The 10314-nt window shown below is 34.9% G+C and overlaps 1 protein-coding gene across 1 annotated transcript; it reads right to left on the minus strand.

The window, feature by feature from the left end:
* Positions 1 to 374: 374 nt before the first annotated feature.
* LOC149550116 (uncharacterized) lies at positions 375 to 1097 on the minus strand. The gene is made up of 2 exons (XM_089794428.1): positions 922 to 1097; positions 375 to 795 (listed from the first exon to the last, which is right to left on the minus strand). Exons 1-2 carry the CDS (start codon positions 1095 to 1097, stop codon positions 375 to 377), a joined length of 597 nt encoding a protein of 198 aa, XP_089650554.1.
* Between the last annotated feature and the right edge of the window lie 9217 nt (positions 1098 to 10314).

The raw sequence follows: 10314 nt of genomic DNA on the forward strand, positions 1-10314 counted from the left end.
TTTTGAGGTGGTTTAATTTAAGATTTTTCAAACTCTCAAAGACCTTTATAAAGGAGGCATAATGTAATAATTTTGATCATTAGAAAATAAAATAAATTTATAATTTCTATGTCTACCTATATTCTGTATTTTATGTTTCATTATTATAATGGATCCAATTCATCCACTCTATCAGATTTGTATAAAAGCTTGAGATTTTCTAGCAATATACATATTATACTTTGTTCTTAGGTAGATAAGGTAAATTTTAAATTGCCAACTAAATAAAAAATATTTGCTATCAGTTTTTTAGATATTTTTTAGGTCTCAATTTTATTTTTTTTCCTATAAATTAATTGATTCACTAAATTTCTAATTTTTTTAAAGTTTACATTTCAAATGATAAATAGTATAAACCCATCTCCATTATGATTAAAAACATTAAATGCCTCATTGATTGCCTTCTCCTCATCCTTCACAATATCAACTTCTTCCTCATTTGAAAATATTTCTCTATAAAACTCACCAAACTCCATGGCAGTGAGAAACTCATCACCAAATGCAGACACTGATCTAACAGCCAATTCCACCTCCTCCTTTGGTATATCCAGATTTAGTCTCTGCAAAAACCTCACTATCTCATCTGTACTAACTCTTCCATCGCCATCTTCATCCAATGCTCTAAACATACTTGCAAGACATTCAGCCTCCTCTAGTAGTTCTGTATCTTCCATAGAAATTTTAGCTGAACTGGAATCTCTTGATTCAAAATATGGACTGCTGCTATTTCCACTTTCTTCTCTCAATATTTGTTTGCTTCCTACAGTGGGATGCTTGGGCTTTTCATCATCAGTACTAGCCTTGTCATTATCACATAGACCCTGACTAAAAGTTGTTTCAGTATTAATGTTTTTCTGAGGACTGAAGAGACAACTGTAATACCAATGATCGTCAATGATAGAATCATTATATTTCCTATCTACATCAGTATGCTCATTATCACATAGACTCTCACTAAAAACTGCTTCAGTATTAATATGTTTCTTAGGACTGAAGAGACTACTGTAATACCAATTATCATCAATGATAGAGTCGTCAACGTGCAATATTAAAGACATCTTTCATATATTCCTGAAATATAAGATTCTCCTATTCTGCTAACATAAGAACTATCATTTTCCCTCACAATCTCTACTATTACATAATATTTCAATAAAAAATTTCTGTAAGGTACCGAATGTTTTATCGGTTAAAAATAGTCCAAGGAAGGTGGGAGGTGATGCAGAGCCACACCTTGGAAAGCTCAGGAGGAGAACTCACTCAACTGAGTTACATCAAGGGGCATCTACAACAGCAAGGATCGAACTCGAACCAAACTAAATGCAAATCTTCACACGCACACCAAGATCTTTAACCCGAAATGTCCTTCCAAATCAAATTGTTAAGGCTGAGACTCAAAGAAAATGTATTCCATCTCCGTGCCGCCTACACTTCAATGTGATCAGACTCGGCAAAGGTTTGCATGAAGAATAAAATGGAGTGATAGAACATGCAAAAGATCCACCAGAAAATAGACTGTAAAAGAATGTTATAACGTCTCATACTAATCCTCCTGCAACATCATTCGGAAATCTGCACCTTTCTGCTTTCGCACGGACTCACCACAATCTTTTCTCACCTTTCGTATTCCTGTCTTAGAAAATCGGGTGCAACTGAATCATAAATGCCATGCTTGAAACAACAATCTCAAAACTGTATATCTCTGCTGAAAAATATCAAAAACACCATAGAAAACCGAAACTTTGCATAATGGAAATCATTTCATATTTGCCAGATGGAAACCGAAAAATCTCAGCGGTTTTTGGAGAGTTTTGAGAAAAAAAACCAACAACTTCAATGAGACTTGCACAAGAAAACCAAAACGCATTTCATACTAAAAACTGAACCATGCACCAAGAAAATCAGAAGAAACGTTCTATTCTCTCCAAAATTTGATCTTCCAAAGCTGAAGAGACACACGAAAAAATTGAAACTTTTCTATTTTACTCAAACTCGAATGAATCTCTTACATAGCCGAATGGCTTATTTAAAACTGACTCTCCTTTTCTAATAAAAGGATGAGAAACGTTTTTTCATCTTCTACCCCAAGAAAAGGATAAGAATTCAAAAACCGCCTACTACCTATTATTGGAATCTGACAATCATGCAGTAGGCCACATGTTTTTTTTTTCCGTCTTCTATCCAAGAAAAGGATAAGAATTCGAAACTGCCTACTACCTATTATTGGAATCTGACAATCATTAAAATTATTCTAATTTAAAGAATCTACACCCGGTCCTAGGTGGCTATATCTGGAGAGCTCATCAAACTGCTACTCTAGGTATGCCACCACATGTAGGACGTTTATTGAAAACATTAAATTTAAAATACACAAAACATAAACATTTCTTATTCTATTTCCCGTTCTGCTACTACAACAGGAGGGAGCTGCTTGGAACATATCAATGGAAATTCATGTTGTACTTTACTACATACTTTTTAGTACCTGCAAGTACAACCAAAAGCTTACGATTGCTATAGACAGGACTGCAACGGCTACACTTGTAATGTGAGGAGGGCATGTCTATCCATTGTCTTCAACGAAAACAAACTAACTTTGTCAGCATTGCAAGTAAAAGATACGTCGTTGCGGGCAACTACACATGGGTGATGAGGGTCTGGACTGCTATTGCTTAATGACACGAATGTTTGTACTGTCTCATGACTCATCTTTAAGGATGAGCTTCTTTAGATTTTTAGATTATTTTTATTTAGTTTTTCTATTTGTCCTATTATAACCTTCACTATATTTGATCGGTATATTGTGTCCCACTGATTATTTTGGAATTAGAGGTCAAGGTTTTACCATTTGGAAGTGAAAATATAAGTATATTACTAAACAATTAGAAAATAGCAGTTATTAATATTTATTAAATAATCTACATATTATTTTAGTATAAATAGTTTTTTATACTAATATGATATTGTCATGTATTTAAGATGATTCTTAATTTAAAAGTGGTTTGTATTCTACAAATTTAGCAAAGAAGTAGAAGGCTTATTGATTAAAAATGAGATCTATATGTTTTGAAATTGAGAGATGATTTAATGTTCAAAATAATTTTCAAATGTAGATGTGAATTATAAAACAATTGTTATGTGTTTCACATCTGATAGAATGTTTCTATGAGTTTTCCATGATAAAGTAGTTGATTATATGTAATCTAATAAATAGCCTAACATGAATTGCAGAGATTTGTACAAAGCGTAGGTTAATCTCCTTAGTATTTGGTTTAGATGGTGCATTAATATGTTGTGATGAAATATTATTATTTCTTAAGTTTGTTTAAACTCCAACTCAAGACTTCCAAAATAAGAAATTCACAAATTACTATTGTATTGTAGACTTTTTTCCATAATATAATTGATTTTTTACTTAATATAATTTTATTTTTATCTTTGTAATTATAATTATAATTATATATAAATATATTAATTATAAAATATAATCAAAATATTTAAAAATTATATGAAAAATATTAATTACTCCACAACATAAACTTAAATAAATAATAACATAAGATCCCTTCTATTTAATTTTTTGTACTCTATACATCTATACATAGCAATATTCAGATTTCTAACCATTTGAATGATAAATTTTTTATTATTATTACATTTCCATCTATCATATCTTTTATTTTAAAATTTAAATTTTAGAAACCTTTTGAAAGGATTTAAACAGAGAAATAAAAATGATGCAATACAAAAATATGCAACACCAAATTTATCCTAATTCACCACAATAGTGGCTATGTCCAAACTGTAGAGTATTGGATTAATGTGTAAAAGATTAAATACAAATGAGCAGGAGCAACATATAAAAAGGCTCCAATAATATTACATATGAAAGGTCTCAAGAAACCAAGAGACACATTTATTGGAGGCAAGAAACAAGTGACAGTTGGCCTTCACAATATCAACAAACTCCCACCTGAAGGACAACCAATGCTGTAACTGATCACCCAATACCTTGCTCAAAGAATGATCTATCTTTTCTTCACAAGCCCAAGAGAAGTTCTAGCACATTCAAAATTCTTTTTGGTGACAACCTTGATGAATATATCAACCGGATTGATCTTGGTGTCAATCTTGACAACTTTCAGCTTGCCCTCTTCGACTGCGTGACGAACAAAGTGAGCATGAGCATCAACGTGCTTGGAGTGACATTGTGATGAGTGATTATGTGCCATGAAAATCGCACTACAGCTGTCACAAAACAAATTATATTCACTTTGATGAACTTTCAAGTCACCAAGTAACCACTGAAGCCAAATCATTTCCCTTGCACCTTCAGAAAGAGCTAAGTATTCAGCCTTAGCTGAAGAAAGAGTGATGCAATGTTGCAACCGTGAAGCCCAACTGATCGCAACTCCAGAAAATGTGAAGGTATAACCTATGCTAGACCTTCGTTTATCCAAGTCTCTGGCAAGATCAGAATTAGTGTAACCTTGTAGCTGAACTTTGTTTTCGTCAAAACATAAGACATAATCTAAAGTTCCTTTTAGATACCTTACTATCCATTTGACAGCTTCCCAATGAGCTTTTTCGGGATTACTCATGAACTTGCTCACAACTCCCACCGCATGAGCAATGTCGAGGCAACTAAAAACCATAGAATACATAATGCTACCAATGGCTGATTTGTAGGGAATTTTCTCATTCTTTTTCTTCTTGTGTTTTAGGACATAATTTAGAACTTAATTGAAAGTGACCAGCAAGAGGAATAGGAGTTACTTTTGATTCAGCCATGCCAAATCATTCAACAACTTTGTCAATGTATTATTTTTGAGACAAAGTGATTTCCCTCTTTTTCCTATCCCTTGTGATTGTCATGCCAAGAATCTTTTTGGCCGCCCCTAAGTCTTTCATTGCAAATTTTCTTGCCAATTTTTGCTTCAACTCATTAACTATTCTTTTTATTGTGCCAGCTACTAACATGTCATCAACATAAAGAAGAAGGATGACAAACTCACCACTCAGAAGTTTCTTGAAGTAGACACATGGATCTGATTCACATCTTGTGAAATTATGCTTAGCCATGAAGCGATCAAATTTTACATACCACTATCTTGGGGCTTGTTTGAGGCCATACAAACTCCAATTTAATCTACAATAAAGATGTTCATGTCCCTTCTTTATGAACCCTTGAGGCTGCTCTGTGTAAAGTTCCTCTTCTACATCATCATGTAGGAATGCGATTTTCACATCAAGTTGTTCTAACTCAAGATCCCAAGCCGCTACTAATCCCAGAACAGTTCAGATAGTTGTCATCTTGGCAACCTGTGAGAAGATTTCATTGAAATCTATTACTTTTTCTTGATCAAATCCCTTTACCACCAATATGGCTTTGAAGCATTTGTTGCCTTCTCCTTCTTCTTTTAACTTGTATACCCACTTGTTCCTAAATGGTTTTCGATTAGGCGGACGAGATACCAAATCCCAAGTTTGATTCTTGAGTAAAGAATCCATTTTTTCACGCATCGTAGCTTGCCATTTTTCACTGTTTACATCTTTGAGAGTAGCTTTGTAAGTTTTTGGCTCGGAGAATTCTGAAATCAAAATTGAAGGCTCTGCCTCTTTAGCAAATAACAACTCATAATCTAAGAATTTAGTCGGCATTCTCCTTTCTCTAGTGGATCTTCTCATTTGAGGTTCTTTGTTATCTGGTTGAACCAATTCAAATGGAGAACCAGTTACTCTAGTTTGTTGATTTAAATTTTGAATGCCCTCTCTACTACTGGAGAACCGATTATCATAAGATTCATGCATAGGATTTTGGCCATTGATGCCAGTTGGATTTGTGGCCTCTGTATTTCCTTTTGGCAGAGAGAATAGATTACATGGATCCCATGAAGACTCCTTTCTAGATTGATCCATGCCTCCTACAGCATTACTTTTTGGAGTAGAGCACAACAACCTGCGAGGACTTTCACCCTTCCAACTGTGGGTGTTTAAGCAAACGTCTGTCACCTGTGGATTAATAGGCCCATGCCCAAAGCGGGTGTTAATATGACTATTAAAATGATTTACTTCTACAACTTTGATTGGTTCCTCCATATTAACTTGTGCAACCTCCGAATTAATATGTGCACCCTACGGATTAATATGTGCAACCTACAGATTAAAAGAATTTATATCATGCAGTCTATGTTCCAATGTTCCCTGCAAATCCACTTGCCCGAGCCCAAAGTGGGTATTATGAGGTGCATTTTCAATATGATTATAATTGCCTTGCATATTAACTACAAAATTTGAAATAGCTTTGACACCCTGCGCATTGACATCCTACAGATTAGCTTTTACAACATGCGGATTACTTAGACCCTATAGATTACTCACACCCTCTACGTTGATGTCCTACAGATCTATTTGCCCACCCTGCATCTTTGGATGAGCATTAAAGTTTGAAATATAGTCCCTGCCAATGTTATACTACAGGTTGTTAGTGTTTTCCACACTATGTCATGCATCCCATTCATTGTTTGGATGTGTTTCTTTGGAGTTATAGAAGACCGAAGGTATGAAGGGTCTTGGTTGCCAACACCACGATGTTTCAAACATAGTTGGCTATCATCCCTTGACTGATAGCCCAATGTAGTAAGAGGATCCCTTGAACTTTGGTTTGAAAAGCTTTCACAAACTTGATCATGATGGAGAGACAAATTCCTATCATGAGAAGAGATATCAAAAAAACTCTTGTGAAAAACTATCATCATGTCCTATGTTCCCAAGAGTGGAAGAAGATGATAAATTTGGAAATAGTACAAAGGTGGGACTATATGAGATAGTGTTAGGAACTTTTTGTGGATTCAATCCAACATTCCTTTGTGCAGCGATTGGCACAAATTCTTTTTCAGTCATTTCTTGAGAATGTAATGCTGGAAATGTTTTCTCATTGAAGACAATGTCTCTACTTCTAATAATTTTCTTATCAGTTAAACTCCAAAGCCTGAAGCCAAACTGATCTTCTCTGTATCCAACAAATATGCAAGGCTCAGATTTAGGATCCAGCTTGCTTCTCTTTTCTTTGGGCACATGTGTGAAAGCCTGACAACCAAAAACTTTAAGACAAGAGTAAGAAATTCTTCTACCTTGCCATTCCTCTTCTAGAATTCTGAAGTTCGACCTTGAAGAAGGACTCTGATTAATGAGATATATATGGCTGTATTACATGCCTCAGCCTAGAATTCTTTTTCCAATCCTGCATTTGAAAGCATACACCGAGCTTTCTCCATTATTGTCCTATTGAGTCTTTCTGCTGCCCCGTTTTCTTGAGGGGTGTAGGGTACAACTTTCACCCTACGAATACCATTATCTGCACAATAATTGTCAAACTCCAACGAACAAAACTCACCTCCATTATCCGTTTTTAAACATTTGATCTTATGACCCCTTTGGTTTTCAACAAGAGCTTTGAAAACTTTAAACTGAGAAAAAACTTTAGATTTATTTGCCATCATATATATACATACTTTCCTAGTACAATCATCAAGGAAAGTAACAAAAATTTGTGCACCTCCTAAAGAGCTTACCTCAACCGGACCAAAGACATCCGAGTGTACAAGTTCCAATGGTTTTTCCTTGAGATTATGTCCATCTTTCAAGAAGCTGACCCACTTTTTCTTTCCATAGAGGCAATGTTCACAAAATTCTAAAGCTAATTGGAGACCCAGTAGTTGATCTCTTTTGAGCATTATCTCAAGGCCCTTTTTGCTCATGTGGCCTAATCTTTGATGCCAAAGTGTTGCATTGCTGCCCATGATCGTCATAGCAGCCCCTATTTGAGTAGGCTTCTCAAGAAGATAAAGATTACCAACTTTGTTTCCCTTGGCAATTATTCTCAAACCTGTGGTAACTTTCTGAGTATCCGAACGTAAGGTTGGATAATATCCTTGTACAAAGAGTTGACTGATGGAAATCATATTTCACTTTAATTTGGGAACATGGAAAACATCTTTTAACAACCATTTCCCTCCATCTTCCAGTGGTAACAAAATGTCACCTTTGCCAACTATTTCGCAGGATTTTTTGTCTCCAAGAAATACCTCTCCAAATTGACCTTCATGGTAGTTTGAAAACAATCTGTACATGAAGTAGCATGGAAAGAAGCTCTGGAATCTATCACCCAAGAATCTGATTTTGTGTCACTTGTAGAAAGAACGAAAGCACTTTCATCTTTCTCATAGGTTGTATTTGCCTCCCTGTTTCTCACATTTTCTTGTGCTTTCTTGTAAGCTCAATAATTTTTCTTTGTGTGGCCAGGCTTACCACAAAACCAGTGTTCTCCATTCCTACCTCTTGACCTTGAACGATTAGATGACTTTGATCTTCACTAATTGTAATTATTATTTCCTCTATAATGGCTTCTTCCTCTTCTCTCAGTGCTAACCATAGTGAGAGCATCACCGGATGAGGAGTCTCTGTTACTCCTTCTCATGTCTTCACTTAATAAAGTGGCAACAACTTCATCATAGGCCAGCTTTGACTTCGTAGAGTTTGAAGTACTTACAACTGTAACTACGGGATCCCAACTATCAGGTAAAGAACATAACAAGATGATGGCTTTGGGTTCGTTAGCTTGAGTCATACCAACCGAGCTTGCTTGACATAGTAGGGTATTCAAATCATTTATATGATTGGACATCGCAATCCCTTCATTTTTAGTTTGTAGAGTTTCTTCATAATGAAGATTTTGTTTGCAGTCGATGCCGTTTGATACATATTTTGAAGTTTGTCCCAAACTTCTTTCGTTGACTTCTCATTTGAGACATTGAACAAGACATTTTTCGCTAGCAAGAGAAAAATGGATGTCATCGCCTTCTCATCCATCTTTTCCCAATCTTCATCAGACATTGTAGCTAGTTTCTTAGACTTTCCTTCGATTGCGAGAGCCAAGTCTTGCTTAACCAGTAAGGAGCGCATCTGCACTTTCCATAGGCTATAATTCTTGCCTGTAAATTTCTCTATTTTCGTATTCTCCATCTTTTTGGAAAAAAATCAACACCGATTTCCCAATCTGCACACCTCATGCTCTAATACCAATTGAAAGGATAAACAGAGAAATAAAAATGATGCAATACAAAAATACGCAACACCAAATTTATCCTGGTTCACCACAATAGTGGCTATGTCCACACTGTAGAGTATTGGATTAATGTGTAAAAAATTAAATAAAAATGAAGGAGCAGCATATAAAAAGGCTCCAATAATATTACATATGAAAGGTCTCAAGAAACCAAGAGACATGTTTATTGGAAGGAAGAAACAAGTGACCATTGGCCTTCACAATATCAACACCTTTAATATCTTTCCATGCAAAGACCTTAAATCTGTCTTATCACAGAAAACTGTTATAATTTGAAAAATGAATTTTGTATGATTGAGACTCATCATGAGTGAGATATTAACTATTGTGAAGACATTATTTACAGACCATTCATGTCATTTAGCAAGAGGAAAAATAATGCACATCATGAGATTTTCAATGGTGCACAAGTAAGCCCTTGGCTAAATAGTCCAAGATATGCATATATTTGACAGTTTATATAATTTATTAATTAACTTAAAAAATACAGATCAATAATTGATTTTATAGTTTTAAAATTAATTAATAAATTACATAAACTGTCAAATCAGATACAAATTTTCTGCTGGATAGACGTCTCTGCCCTCGTATTCCATGTGGTGTACTTATTGAAATGCTACCTTTGTCTTTATACCAAGGAGTCTCCTGCAAACGTCAGGACTGCTGTTTTCTTTTTTGGCTTTACACAGTGGATGGATACGGCATTCTAATTGAAGGGCAATGTGGTCCTCTCATAATTTCAAATCACTTATATGAGCAGTGAAAAACGACAAGACAATTATTTTTGTGGTTTAGAAATGAGTTTCTATTGTGTACCAAAATGTCTTTTTAAAATAATTTATTCGGTCATTAATGTTTCAAAGCTCTGAATAAATGCATTTATTAGAGTTTACTAGGAAGAGGTTTATGTAGAAATGACAATACAACTGAAATTGATATTTCTCAGGCAGGTTCCTTCCACCTTCGTTGGCTACTCTCAACCACCAGAAATACCCTTTCTTGTGTCTGATAATCGGGATTTGGTTTCTATTGAAATAGTATTTAATAGTATAGAGGCCCACTGAGGAGCACTAAGGCTTAGAGCACTTGATAGTGGGAGAAAACAAGATATATTTATTCTACAGAATCGGAGACATTTATTATCAAAG

Source organism: Cupressus sempervirens, chromosome 7 (genome assembly GCF_028749045.1).
Source record: "Cupressus sempervirens isolate cs-2001-9-10 chromosome 7, ASM2874904v1, whole genome shotgun sequence".
Lineage (NCBI taxonomy): Eukaryota > Viridiplantae > Streptophyta > Pinopsida > Cupressales > Cupressaceae > Cupressus > Cupressus sempervirens.